Raw genomic sequence first — 14,401 nt, 5'->3', positions numbered from 1 at the left:
CATTCCATATCATCTTAACATTTTTGTGATTTTAATATATTGAATGGATGGGACCACTAATAATTAATTCACCAAATCTTAATTTGAAATATAAATTTAAAAATATAAGGGTCAAAGTATTCATTATAGACTTATCAATACAAATTACTTACAAATAAAAAAAATATCGAATGTAGTACTTGTCATTATCAATGATAAATGGTAAATAACATGTATATAAGAATGAAACTCTACATAAAATAAATAAAAATCATAAGAGTTTGATGTCTATGTTGTGTGTGGTAATCGATCAGCCAAATAGAAGTACATATGTCCCATAGCTCCAGTGGTAAATTCATTTTTATATCTAGATTCTACGGTCATAATTTCACCATCCTTAATCTTGATTGAACCTTCTTTAGGATAACATACTGACATTTCAATAACATAACCTTTCTCATTTCCCGCTTTCGTTCCAGTTCCGTATCTTGGTGTTGATGTGCACAATATTCTTCCGTCCTAATTAATGAATCCAACAAAAAATATGTTAAGTTAATAAATATTAAAGATTAAAAAATACATTATTACAAATTAATTTAACGATGTATAGAATCAGGCATATTTATCACCAATTAAAAACTAAATTAATCAAATATAATCATGTTCAAAAAAATTTGTCAAATTAAAAATAAACTCTACCGACCTGTCCGTATAGTGTTGCATTAACAACACCTGTATGCATATGAGCGGTGCCGTAAATAAGATAACCACCTTTTTCTATAGGGATGCTTGCTTTTTGAACATGAAAAGGGTCGTTACTAATGTTTTCTGGAATAGTATATTCTGCCTGTAAAAATCATAAAATATACTCATCAACCAATTATTTATAACGTGCAAATTGATTAAAAATATATGTTATTATAAGGTTTTAGAATTGTTTTTATCTAACTTTTACATGGAAATGTAAATTATTAGTAAATGTTATGTTAGTAACTAGAGTTTCCACGAACCTTCTTCTAAGGTGCATATCTCAATCTTTTGAATTATATCTTTATCTTTATTTAACTTAATTGATCAAGAAATTGAAAAATATAATTTAAGTAACTTGCTTACCAGACAATCATGGGTTGTTTCAGAACCATTTGTTCTGACTCGATCGGTAGAATCAAGTACATAAAATCTAACAGGAATATGATCTTGGTCCCAATCCACCCAAGTTATTTTGTATCTTAGAGCAAGCTTTCTCCTTGGTGCTTGAAACCCCTCTTCCAATTTGCATTGAAATCCATTTTGACAACAAAAGACTCCTCCTTTATATTCGGGGGACAATGGTTTTCCATGTATGTCAGGCGTCACATTATAAAAATTCTCTGGAAGATTGAATTGGTCACACCTACACTCAGTGCAACTTTTTCTATCTTTTGTACCACGCGTATCAATAACCATGAGACTAAATAACCATCTCTCTTCCCATCCTTCTGTAATATTTGCAGGGTTACCTAGTTCAACTGCAAAGGGATGTGGAAGATTTGAAACTGTTCCTCGCGATTCACTTCCTAAACCCCAATAAAGTGGAAGAATACCTCCGTTGCATGTTCCATCATTTCTTTTGTAAATGGGACCCCCGGTAGGATCATTAGGGTCATCTGACATATTCTTCCCCTTAGCTACAATATATTTTACAGCAAACCAATGATGAAAGTATGTTTCATACAATGGAACAGAATTCCCTTGTTCATCAATTAAATCAACATCAAAGCTTTTGACTCCAATATGGCCCTTTGGAAACTCAATATCAAACAATGCTTTATTCGCAACTTCTCCGGGTCCTACTTCAAACTTTTCAGACACATATTTTGCAGAATGGATAATTTTTCGTGACATTTGTTGTTGGGAGTAAGTTGTGCTTGGTAGGATCATCAGTATTAATAATGAAAAAATAATTGTTTTAGAGATCATCCTCATGTTTACCTGCACGTGAATTATTATTGCTACATAATTAATTAAAAATAGTGCTTGTAATTTTATTATTTTATGTAAATTGATATATAAATATTAGAATAAGTCCTTAAAAAAAAGAAAATTAATTTGAAAGAAATGTACCTCATGAAAAATCATAATGGAGATTTTCTCTTTGATGAACTTCCAACAAATTTTAAAAATAAAGATGGATTAATGTAAGTTTGTGAATATGTGAAGATCTTGCGTGTTTCTTATATTTATAATAGAAATCTATAAGGTTGTCATAGTTTTGAAAAATATTTTAAAAATAGAGATGATATTTTACTAACCCAGAGTATATGTTGAATCATAATTGATTGTGTTTGAGGTGTTTTTTATTTATTTGAAGGTATATAGTTTCAACAGAAAAAAAATTGTGAGAAATTTATTGGGTTTTTGGCTATTTAAAATATTTGAAAAAATCATTTTACCCTACTATTTATAGGTTTAGCAAGTTTCTTTTTTAGTTTTAGATTACATCTCAGCCAAAATATTTAATATAACAAGTTTAACCAATAGTTAATTAGTAGGTTGTTCAAGAGCAGAGTTGATTAGTTAAAGATTTTTGTTGTTGTCTTTTATTTCATTTTTGTCAAACAATTTCATCAAAAAAACATAAATCAGACATAGTGTTACTCTTATTCATGTGAACAGTTCAACTAAATTTTAAACCTTTTTTTGTCAAGAAATTTTAAGTCTTTTTATATATGTAATGTAACATTGTTCATCTCATAAAACTTTGTGATGACAAATTTTATCAATTAGCATTATACATAAGATTTTAGTTCATTTATATTATTGTATAGTTTATGTAAATTAAATTCATATCGTATCTTTCATGATAACAAACATTTTTTTTAAAAGTCCTATGAATCCTTCACAAAAAGAAAAAGTAAATCAGCGATATTAATTTTTAAAATTTATTTTTTAATTAATTTATTTTTTTAATAATAAAAGTAAATATACAATTAATGAGAATATAAAATATACCCCACATCATAAACACTGAGGCGATCAAAATTGTCTCAAAAGTTATTATATTAAATATTTAAAATTTTATGCACAATTAATACAAATAATATATTTTATGATAAAGTTTTTATTTCATTTATAGAAAAAGTACCGCGACATTTATTATTTTATTTTAAAAAATAATTCTTAAACCTAGGTACCTATTATATAAAAAGTTCTTATAAGTCGCGGATAAGATTATTATTTGTGTGTGTCTCAGGATTATGGAACAAACCTAGGTTAGATCCGTTGGAACTTATTAAGATTATTATCTCATCTTGATTGGTTTTTTTTTCAAATAATTAGTAGGTGAACCGAGCCAAGGGGAAGAAGAAGACCAAGTGATATGCTTCCAATTCTCGAAGGTGGTTAGCTATGTATATGTACATACTAATCTTTTGTTTTGTATTTTTGTTTCAAAAGAAATATTTTATTTGTTCGAGTCTTGTATTCTGAATGTTGTCTTCGGACTTTTGTTTGATATATATTTTGCCACCTTATGACTTCATGTACAATATTCTAGACAATTATGCATGGTTTTATAATTTTTGTTGAAAATCTAGTAAAAAAATTGGCTCAGGTGCAAATGAGCAATTTTTTATCTTGCTATAGATAATTATATGGTCAAAAAAAATTACTAATGCAAATAATCATTATGTCAAATATCTTGATTCTAGTGTTGGTGCACAAGGTGATAAAGATGAACAATGGAAATAAGACAGACAAGAGAGAATAATAACAAACTTTCACTACTCTAGAACAGTTACAACAAACGCACAGACACACTGGTTTACTACACCACACAGACTACAAAAGGAACAATAATATTGTTCACACCATTCACTTGCTTAAATATAAGTGGAACTTAAGTAGAAATACTAAAATATCCTCTAACAAAACTAAAACATTCAGCTTAACCAAAACTAAAAACATAAATTACATCTCTCAAGCGGAGAAATTGACCAGTCTTAACCGCCTTCGTCAAAACATCTACAAGCTGCTTCTGGGTGCTACAATGCACAACTTCTAGCACTTCATTCTGATTCTGATTTCTCAGAAAATGATACTTAGTCTCAATATGCTTGCTTCTTCCATGCAGTATTAGATTCTTGGAAAGATTAATTGCAGACTTGTTATCAATCATCAGCTTCAGAGGCTCGTTTACTTTGATCTTCAGATCCTGCAGTAAATTCAAAAGCCACATAGCTTGACATGCAGTCACAAGACCTCCAATATATTATACTTCATAGGTTGACAAACCAACAACTGGTTGCTTCTTGGAACACCAAGAAATAGGACTTCCCATAAACTTAAATAAGTATCCGGAAGTACTTCTTCTGTCAACTCAGTCTCCACACCAATCAGAATTTGAGTAACTCAGAACTTCTTAGTCAGTTTCAACAACAGAAGAGAACAAAACTCGATACTTCAGAGTTCCTATTATAAACCTCAGAATTATGACAGCAACTTGGTAATGAGACAACTTTGGTTTACTCATAAACCTACTCACTATTCCAACTGCATAACAAATATCAGGTCTGGTATTACACAAATATCTCAGAGTACATAATCTTCATCCTTGGAAAATAAACCATATTTCCTAAATCAGTCATCTCAAACTCATTCATCAAATCCTTCTTGAACTTAGTTATCTCATGTTCACAACTTCCTGTTAGCAATATGTCATCAACATACAGACACACCAGAATCATATTACCTTTAGAAGTATGTTGAACATAGACACCATACTCCATCTCACATTTTCTGAAATCCCTACTTCTTGAAAAATGAATCAATTTTCAAATTTCAAGCTCTAGGGGCTTGCTTCAGTCCATACAAAGCTTTGTGTAATATGTACACCATCCCTTCCTGATTTTTTTTCTTAAATTCATGAGGTTATTACACATAAACCTCTTCTTCTAATTGACCATTCAGAAATGAAGATTTGATGTCTAAATGCATCTGAGGCCAATTCATATTAGCAGTTATTGCAGTCACCAGCCTGATTGTTTCATGTCTTTCTACAGTCACAAACACTTCAAAGTAATCTAACCCACGTTTCTGCAGAAAACCTCTCATAACTAACCTTGTTTTATGTTTGCCAATTGATCCATTTGGCTTTAACTTCACCTTATAAAATCATCTCATGCTAATGGCTTTCTTATTATTTGGAAGTTCTGTCAACTTCCAAGTCTTGTTTCTCTCTATGGCATCAAGTTCTTCTTTCACGGTCTTGAGCCAGACTTTCTGCTTGAGAGCTTCTTTTGTACTCACGGGTTCATAGTCTACTAACATGGCACACTGAATAACTTCTCCTTCAGAATCTGCTTCAGTATCTTGAAGCATGTTAAACTCTACAAACCTTCTCGAAATGTTTCTAATTTTTTTGTGGCCTCTGAACTTATTCAGAACCTTCTGATTCTGGAACAGTATCAGATGCTGGAACTCCAGAAGTACCAACTTCAGAAGCATGACCACCTTCAAAATCTGGAATATTCCTAGAATCTGGACTTCCACCAGAATCTAAACCACCATCAAAATCAGGATCACCAGAATCTGAATCACCATCAGAATCTGAATAAGAATTAGATTCTTCCTCAGAATTAATCTCGCCTTCTAATTCTGACTCATTCTCAGAACCATTTTCAAGCTCTGACTCATCTTCAGAATTTAAATCAATATCTTCAGAAGTTAACTCTGCACCGGAGTTGGATTGATAATTGCTCCAATCCCATACTTCTGACTCTTTAACAATAATATCTATGCTAACTTTCAACCTTATTAGTGAATGAACAATAAATCTTATAAGCACATGTACTATGATACCCCACCAGTAACATTACCTTGCTTCTATCATCCAACTCCTTTCTAATAACATCTAGAACGTGTTTATAACAGGCAAAACCAAGTACTCTGAAATGACTCACACTTTGCTTATCTTCAGTCCACCTCTCCAAAGGAAAAAATTCCTTCAGCTTCTTGGTTAGACACCTGTTGAGCATATATGCTGCATTGGCAACATCTTCTCCCCACAAAGTTTTATGAAGCCTCTTCTCCTTCAGCATGCTCCTTGCTATATCAAGAAAAGTTCAGTTTCTCCTTTCAGCGAGACCATTGTGTTAAGGAGTATATGGAGCAGTCACTTCATGCTCAATTCCATTCTCCTCACAGAACTTCTTGAACTATGTAGAGTTATACTCACATCTACCATCAGTTCTGAGAATCTTCAGAGTCTAACCACTCTGTTTCTCAATCTTGATTCTGAATTTCTTAAATTTATCAAACACCTCGTGTTTGAACTTTATAAAGGATACCCATGTCATCCTTGTGAACTCATCCACAAATGAAATAAAGTATTTATTCCCTCCTAGTGAAGGTTCTGGAAGTGGTCCACATACATCAGAATACACTACTTCCAAAGCATGTTTTTCTCTTGGAGCTACTGCTGATGCAAATGGAAGTCATGGTTGCTTACCTCTCATGCACATATTGCATGACTTTTCTGGTTTCTTAATTGCAGGAATTCCATGTACCAGTTTCTTTGAATTCAGATGTCCTAAACTTATGAAGTTCAAATGACCAAATCTTTTGTGCCACAACTCACTTTCATTCATAATACTTGTTGCATTAAGGCATTCAGAGTATGCAGTTTTAACATTCACCTTGATTATTCTATTCCTTCCATGTTCTGACTCCATAATCAGCTTCTGATTATAATCATACAACTTCAAAAGATTATCCTTCATGGTAAATGAGAATCCATTTTCAATTAATTGACCTACACTCATCAAATTGCTCTTCGTGCTAGGAACATACCAGGCGTTCTGAATTAACGCAAACTTTCCATTATTTATAATCACTCTAACATTCCCCATTCGTTCAACATTCAGATACTTATCATCAGCACATATGATCTTGGTCTTATTCCCAGAGTCAAAATCAACCAGTCAATTCTTATTTCCAGTAAGATGGTTTGAACAACCAATGTCCATATACCACCAGTCTTCTAGAGATGCACTATCAAAATCAGAAGCCATTAATAACACATGTTTGTCATCACAACTTCTGGCTATATTCACTTCGTCTAATTTTCTCTCCTTGTTTGACCAACAATCTGCAGCGAAGTGGCCAAACTTCTTACAACAGTAACATTGAATTTTTCTCTTGTCGTACTTCTCCTTTCCCTTTTGACACCTATAAGTTAAGGTTTCTTACTTATGAGACCTACCAGGTCTTTTCTTGACGTCTGGCCAAGACTACTTCTGGTCTTTCTTGAGAAAAGAAGCTTTCAAATCCTGCTCTACCTCTCTCTCAGAGGTTCTTTCAGTTATTCGCAACTCTTGCGCCTCTAGATTGCTTTGCAGCTATTCTATTCTCATGGTGCTCAGATCCTTAGAATGTTCAATTGCTACAACGATGTAATCAATTTGAGGAGTAAGAGATCTAAGTACCTTCTCAATGGTACTTTCTTCTGAAAGAGTTTCTCCATATGACTTCATCTCATTTGGGATCAGAATTACTCTGGAGATGTGGTCAGGTACCTTCTCATTGTTTTTCATGGGGAGATTCTCATACTGCTTACATAGAGACTAAAGTTTCACCATTTTCATTGATGTGTCACTGTCATAGCACCTCATCAATGTGTCTCATACAACTTTCACCATCGTCGAATCAACGATTTTCTCAAACATGTTCACATTCACACACTGATGGATGTAGAACAACGCCTTCTGATCCTTTTTCCTCACGCTGAGCATTTCTCTGCGCATCCGTTGCATTTTCTAGAAGTACAGCATAACCTTCATTGACGAGATCAAGAACATCTTGAGCTCCAAACAACACATCCATCTGAATCATCTAACAATTCTAGTTATTGCCATTGAACACTGGAAGCTTGGTACTCAGATTACCGTTTTCGTTCATCTTCAACCTTGTGCAATACACTAAGATCTCACCTAAACACATTATTTCCCAATCCCGCAGAATCAAGATATGTGATTCTGTTAAGATTCTGATCAGAAATTTAACACGAATTCTCCAAACATAAATCAATCACACAACGCCTCACTCTTTCACTCATGTTTCCCGTGGTGTTTCCATATGGATCTGAATCGGAGCTCTAGATATCAATTGTTGGTGTACAACATGATAAAGATAAACAATGAAAATAAGAGAGAGAATAGAGAATAATAATAAACTTCCACTACTCTAAAACGGTTACAACAAACGCACACACACACACACATACACACAACACACACACACACACACACACACACACACACACCACACACACATGCTCTGCTACATTCCACAGACTGCAAAAGAAATAATAATATTGTTTACACCTCTCACTTACTTAAATACAAGTGAGACTTAAGTAGAAATACTAAAATATCCTCTAACAAACATTGTCTAAAAGTTACTGAAAATGAATTAATTCAAACATTTAATGCAAAAATTATTTTATAATAGAAATTTCCAAAAGTGAAGGAAAACAAAGTTAATAGAATGAGAGAACTTACGTGGCTATAGTAAATTAAAGAAAATAAAAAAGTTAGTTTGGCTAAAGTTGAAGTATGTATATATATATATATATATATATATATATATATATATATATATATATATATATATATATATATATATATATATATATATATATATATATATATATATATATATATATATATATATATATATATATATATATATATAGTAACTATCGTGCCTAATTGCAAATACTAACAAATTGAGTCGGTATAACTATATAGATATTGACATGTTTTTGTTTCGAGACTCAAATTTAAATGCAAGGTTACAGTTTAATTTTAAAGACACTCATTCCATATCATCTTAACATTTTTGTGATTTTAATATATTGAATGGATGGGACCACTAATAATTAATTCACCAAATCTTAATTTGAAATATAAATTTAAAAATATAAGGGTCAAAGTATTCATTATAGACTTATCAATACAAATTACTTACAAATAAAAAAATATCGAATGTAGTACTTGTCATTATCAATGATAAATGGTAAATAACATGTATATAAGAATGAAACTCGACATAAAATAAATAAAAATCATAAGAGTTTGATGTCTATGTTGTGTGTGGTAATCGATCAGCCAAATAGAAGTACATATGTCCCATAGCTCCAGTGGTAAATTCATTTTTATATCTAGATTCTACGGTCATAATTTCACCATCCTTAATCTTGATTGAACCTTCTTTAGGATAACATACTGACATTTCAATAACATAACCTTTCTCATTTCCCGCTTTCGTTCCAGTTCCGTATCTTGGTGTTGATGTGCACAATATTCTTCCGTCCTAATTAATGAATCCAACAAAAAATATGTTAAGTTAATAAATATTAAAGATTAAAAAATACATTATTACAAATTAATTTAACGATGTATAGAATCAGGCATATTTATCACCAATTAAAAACTAAATTAATCAAATATAATCATGTTCAAAAAAATTGTCAAATTAAAAATAAACTCTACCGACCTGTCCGTATAGTGTTGCATTAACAACACCTGTATGCATATGAGCGGTGCCGTAAATAAGATAACCACCTTTTTCTATAGGGATGCTTGCTTTTTGAACATGAAAAGGGTCGTTACTAATGTTTTCTGGAATAGTATATTCTGCCTGTAAAAATCATAAAATATACTCATCAACCAATTATTTATAACGTGCAAATTGATTAAAAATATATGTTATTATAAGGTTTTAGAATTGTTTTTATCTAACTTTTACATGGAAATGTAAATTATTAGTAAATGTTATGTTAGTAACTAGAGTTTCCACGAACCTTCTTCTAAGGTGCATATCTCAATCTTTTGAATTATATCTTTATCTTTATTTAACTTAATTGATCAAGAAATTGAAAAATATAATTTAAGTAACTTGCTTACCAGACAATCATGGGTTGTTTCAGAACCATTTGTTCTGACTCGATCGGTAGAATCAAGTACATAAAATCTAACAGGAATATGATCTTGGTCCCAATCCACCCAAGTTATTTTGTATCTTAGAGCAAGCTTTCTCCTTGGTGCTTGAAACCCCTCTTCCAATTTGCATTGAAATCCATTTTGACAACAAAAGACTCCTCCTTTATATTCGGGGGACAATGGTTTTCCATGTATGTCAGGCGTCACATTATAAAAATTCTCTGGAAGATTGAATTGGTCACACCTACACTCAGTGCAACTTTTTCTATCTTTTGTACCACGCGTATCAATAACCATGAGACTAAATAACCATCTCTCTTCCCATCCTTCTGTAATATTTGCAGGGTTACCTAGTTCAACTGCAAAGGGATGTGGAAGATTTGAAACTGTTCCTCGCGATTCACTTCCTAAACCCCAATAAAGTGGAAGAATACCTCCGTTGCATGTTCCATCATTTCTTTTGTAAATGGGACCCCCGGTAGGATCATTAGGGTCATCTGACATATTCTTCCCCTTAGCTACAATATATTTTACAGCAAACCAATGATGAAAGTATGTTTCATACAATGGAACAGAATTCCCTTGTTCATCAATTAAATCAACATCAAAGCTTTTGACTCCAATATGGCCCTTTGGAAACTCAATATCAAACAATGCTTTATTCGCAACTTCTCCGGGTCCTACTTCAAACTTTTCAGACACATATTTTGCAGAATGGATAATTTTTCGTGACATTTGTTGTTGGGAGTAAGTTGTGCTTGGTAGGATCATCAGTATTAATAATGAAAAAATAATTGTTTTAGAGATCATCCTCATGTTTACCTGCACGTGAATTATTATTGCTACATAATTAATTAAAAATAGTGCTTGTAATTTTATTATTTTATGTAAATTGATATATAAATATTAGAATAAGTCCTTAAAAATTAATAAAATTAATTTGAAAGAAATGTACCTCATGAAAAATCATAATGGAGATTTTCTCTTTGATGAACTTCCAACAAATTTTAAAAATAAAGATGGATTAATGTAAGTTTGTGAATATGTGAAGATCTTGCCTGTTTCTTATATTTATAATAGAAATCTATAAGGTTGTCATAGTTTTGAAAAATATTTTAAAAATAGAGATGATATTTTACTAACCCAGAGTATTTGTTGAATCATAATTGATTGTGTTTGAGGTGTTTTTTATTTATTTGAAGGTATATAGTTTCAACAGAAAAAAAATTGTGAGAAATTTATTGGGTTTTTGGCAATTTAAAATATTTGAAAAAATCATTTTACCCTACTATTTATAGGTTTAGCAAGTTTCTTTTTTAGTTTTAGATTACATCTCAGCCAAAATATTTAATATAACAAGTTTAACCAATAGTTAATTAGTAGGTTGTTCAAGAGCAGAGTTGATTAGTTAAAGATTTTTGTTGTTGTCTTTTATTTCATTTTTGTCAAACAATTTCATCAAAAAAACATAAATCAGACATAGTGTTACTCTTATTCATGTGAACAGTTCAACTAAATTTTAAACCTTTTTTTGTCAAGAAATTTTAAGTCTTTTTATATATGTAATGTAACATTGTTCATCTCATAAAACTTTGTGATGACAAATTTTATCAATTAGCATTATACATAAGATTTTAGTTCATTTATATTATTGTATAGTTTATGTAAATTAAATTCATATCGTATCTTTCATGATAACAAACATTTTTTTAAAAAAGTCCTATGAATCCTTCACAAAAAGAAAAAGTAAATCCGCCATATTAATTTTTAAAAATTTAATTATTTTTTTATTTTTTTAATAATAAAAGTAAATATACAATTAATGAGAATATAAAATATACCCCATCATAAACACTGAGGCGATCAAAATTGTCTCAAAAGTTATTATATTAAATATTTAAAATTTTATGCACAATTAATACAAATAATATATTTTATGATAAAGTTTTTATTTCATTTATTGAAAAAGTACCGCGACATTTATTATTTTATTTTAAAAAATAATTCTTAAACCTAGGTACCTATTATATAAAAAGTTCTTATAAGTCGCGGATAAGATTATTATTTGTGTGTCTCAGGATTTCGGAACAAACCTAGGTTAGATCCGTTGGAACTCATTAAGATTATTATCTCATCTTGATTGTTTTTTTTTCAAATGATTAGTAGGTGAACCGAGCCAAAGGGAAGAAGAAGACCAAGTGATATGCTTCCAACTTTGGAAGGTGGTTAGCTATGTATATGTACATAGTAATCTTTTGTTTTGTATTTTTGTTTCAAAAGAAATATTTTATTTGTTCGAGTCTTGTATTCTTAATGTTGTCTTCGGACTTTTGTTTGATATATATTGTGCCACCTTATGACTTCATGTACAATATTCTAGACAATTATGCATGGTTTTATAATTTTTGTTGAAAATCTGTTAAAAAATTGGCTCAGGTGCAAATGAGCAATTTTTTATCTTGCTATAGATAATTATATGGTCAAAAAAATTACTAATGCAAATAATCATTATGTCAAATATCTTGATTCTAGTGTTGGTGCACAAGGTGATAAAGATGAACAATGGAAATAAGACAAACAAGAGAGAATAATAACAAACTTTCACTACTCTAGAATGGTTATAATAAACGCACAGACACACTGGTTTGCTACACCACACAGACTACAAAAGGAACATTAATACTGTTCACACCATTCACTTGCTTAAATATAAGTGGAACTTAAGTAGAAATACTAAAATATCCTCTAACAAAACTAAAACCTTCAGCCTAACCAAAACTAAAAAAACAAATTACATCTCTCAAGCGGAGAAATTGATCAGTCTTGACCGCCTTCGCCAAAACATCTACCAGCTGCTTCTGGGTGCTACAGTGCATAACTTCTAGCACTCCATTCTGATTCTGATTTCTCAGAAAATGATACTTAGTCTCAATATGCTTGCTTCTTCCATGCAGCATTAGATTCTTGGAAAGATTAATTGTAGACTTGTTATCAATCATCAGCTTCAGAGGCTCGTTTACTTTGATCTTCAGATCCTGCAGTAAATTCAAAAGCCACATAGCTTGACATGCAGTCACAAGACCTGCAATATATTATACTTCATAGGTTGACAAACCAACAACTGGTTTCTTCTTGGAACACCAAGATATAGGACTTCCCATAAACTTAAATAAGTATCCGGAAGTACTTCTTCTGTCAACTCAGTCTCCACACCAATCAGAATCTGAGTAACTCAGAACTTCTTAGTCAGTTTCAGCAACAGAAGAGAACGAAACTCGATACTTCAGAGTTCCTATTATAAACCTCTGAATTATGACAGCAACTTGGTAATGAGATAACTTTGGTTTACTCATAAACCTACTCACTATTCCAACTGCATAACAAATATCAGGTCTAGTATTACACAAATATCTCAGAGTACATAATCTTCATCTTTGGAAAATAAACCATATTTTCTAAATCAGTCATCTCAAACTCATTCATCAACTCCTTCTTGAACTTAGTTATCTCATGTTCACAACTTCCTGTTAGCAATATGTCATCAACATACAGACACACCCGAATCATATTACCTTTAGAAGTATGTTGAACATAGACACCATACTCCATCTCACATTTTCTGAAATCCCTACTTCTTGAAAAATGAATCAATTTTCAAATTTCAAGCTCTAGGGGCTTGCTTCAGTCCATACAAAGCTTTGTGTAATATATACACCATCCCTTCCTGATTTTTTTTTCAAATTCAGGAGGTTATTACACATAAACCTCTTCTTCTGATGGACCATTCAGAAATGAAGATTTCATGTCTAAATGCATCTGAGGTCAATTCATATTAGCAGTTATTGCAGTCACCAGCCTGATTGTTTCATGTCTTTCTACAGTCACAAACACTTCAAAGTAATCTAACCCACGTTTCTGCAGAAAACCTCTCATAACTAACCTTGCTTTGTGTTTTCCAATTGATCCATTTGGCTTTAACTTCACCTTATAAAATCATCTCATGCTAATGGCTTTCTTATTATTTGGAAGTTCTATCAACTTCCAAGTCTTGTTTCTCTCTATGGCATCCAGTTCTTCTTTCACGGTCTTGAGCCAGACTTTCTGCTTAAGAGCTTCTTCTGTACTCACGGGTTCATAGTCTACTAACATGGCACACTGAATAACTTCCCCTTCAGAATCTGCTTCAGTGTCTTGAAGCATGTCAAACTCTACAAACCTTCTCGAAATGTTTCTAATTTTTTGTGGCCTCTGAACTTATTCAGAACCTTCTGATTCTGGAACAATATCAGATGCTGGAACTCCAGAAGTACCGACTTCTGAAGCATGACCATCTTTAAAATCTGGAATATTCCCAGAATCTAAACCACCATCAAAATCAGGATCACCAGAATCTGAATCAGAATTAGATTCTTCCTCAGAATTAATCTCGCCTTTTGATTCTG

The 14,401-nt window shown here is 31.6% G+C and overlaps 2 protein-coding genes across 2 annotated transcripts; both read right to left on the bottom strand.

Moving 5' to 3' along the window:
• Positions 1-267: 267 nt before the first annotated feature.
• Positions 268-1,944, bottom strand: LOC127095314 (uncharacterized). Its single transcript, XM_051034023.1, has 3 exons — positions 1,093-1,944; positions 683-826; positions 268-498 (listed from the first exon to the last, which is right to left on the bottom strand). Exons 1-3 carry the CDS (start codon positions 1,942-1,944, stop codon positions 268-270), a joined length of 1,227 nt encoding a protein of 408 aa, XP_050889980.1.
• A 7,155-nt stretch (positions 1,945-9,099) lies between these two features.
• Positions 9,100-10,775, bottom strand: LOC127095313 (uncharacterized). The gene is made up of 3 exons (XM_051034022.1): positions 9,924-10,775; positions 9,514-9,657; positions 9,100-9,330 (listed from the first exon to the last, which is right to left on the bottom strand). Exons 1-3 carry the CDS (start codon positions 10,773-10,775, stop codon positions 9,100-9,102), a joined length of 1,227 nt encoding a protein of 408 aa, XP_050889979.1.
• Positions 10,776-14,401: the final 3,626 nt, after the last annotated feature.

Source organism: Lathyrus oleraceus, chromosome 6 (genome assembly GCF_024323335.1).
Source record: "Lathyrus oleraceus cultivar Zhongwan6 chromosome 6, CAAS_Psat_ZW6_1.0, whole genome shotgun sequence".
NCBI classification, from domain to species: domain Eukaryota; kingdom Viridiplantae; phylum Streptophyta; class Magnoliopsida; order Fabales; family Fabaceae; genus Lathyrus; species Lathyrus oleraceus.
This window is presented reverse-complemented; position numbering and strand designations above follow the sequence as displayed.

What these genes read in the sequence shown, in the direction of transcription:
- LOC127095314 (XM_051034023.1), bottom strand. Translation starts at nt 1,944, where the DNA reads ATGAGGATGATCTCTAAAACAATTATTTTTTCATTATTAATACTGATG. An exon ending in AAACAACCCATGATTGTCTG is followed by an intron (nt 827 to 1,092) that starts GTAAGCAAGTTA and finishes TGATTTTTACAG; the next exon opens with GCAGAATATACTATTCCAGA. An exon ending in ATGCAACACTATACGGACAG is followed by an intron (nt 499 to 682) that starts GTCGGTAGAGTT and finishes TTCATTAATTAG; the next exon opens with GACGGAAGAATATTGTGCAC.
- LOC127095313 (XM_051034022.1), bottom strand. Translation starts at nt 10,775, where the DNA reads ATGAGGATGATCTCTAAAACAATTATTTTTTCATTATTAATACTGATG. An exon ending in AAACAACCCATGATTGTCTG is followed by an intron (nt 9,658 to 9,923) that starts GTAAGCAAGTTA and finishes TGATTTTTACAG; the next exon opens with GCAGAATATACTATTCCAGA. An exon ending in ATGCAACACTATACGGACAG is followed by an intron (nt 9,331 to 9,513) that starts GTCGGTAGAGTT and finishes TTCATTAATTAG; the next exon opens with GACGGAAGAATATTGTGCAC.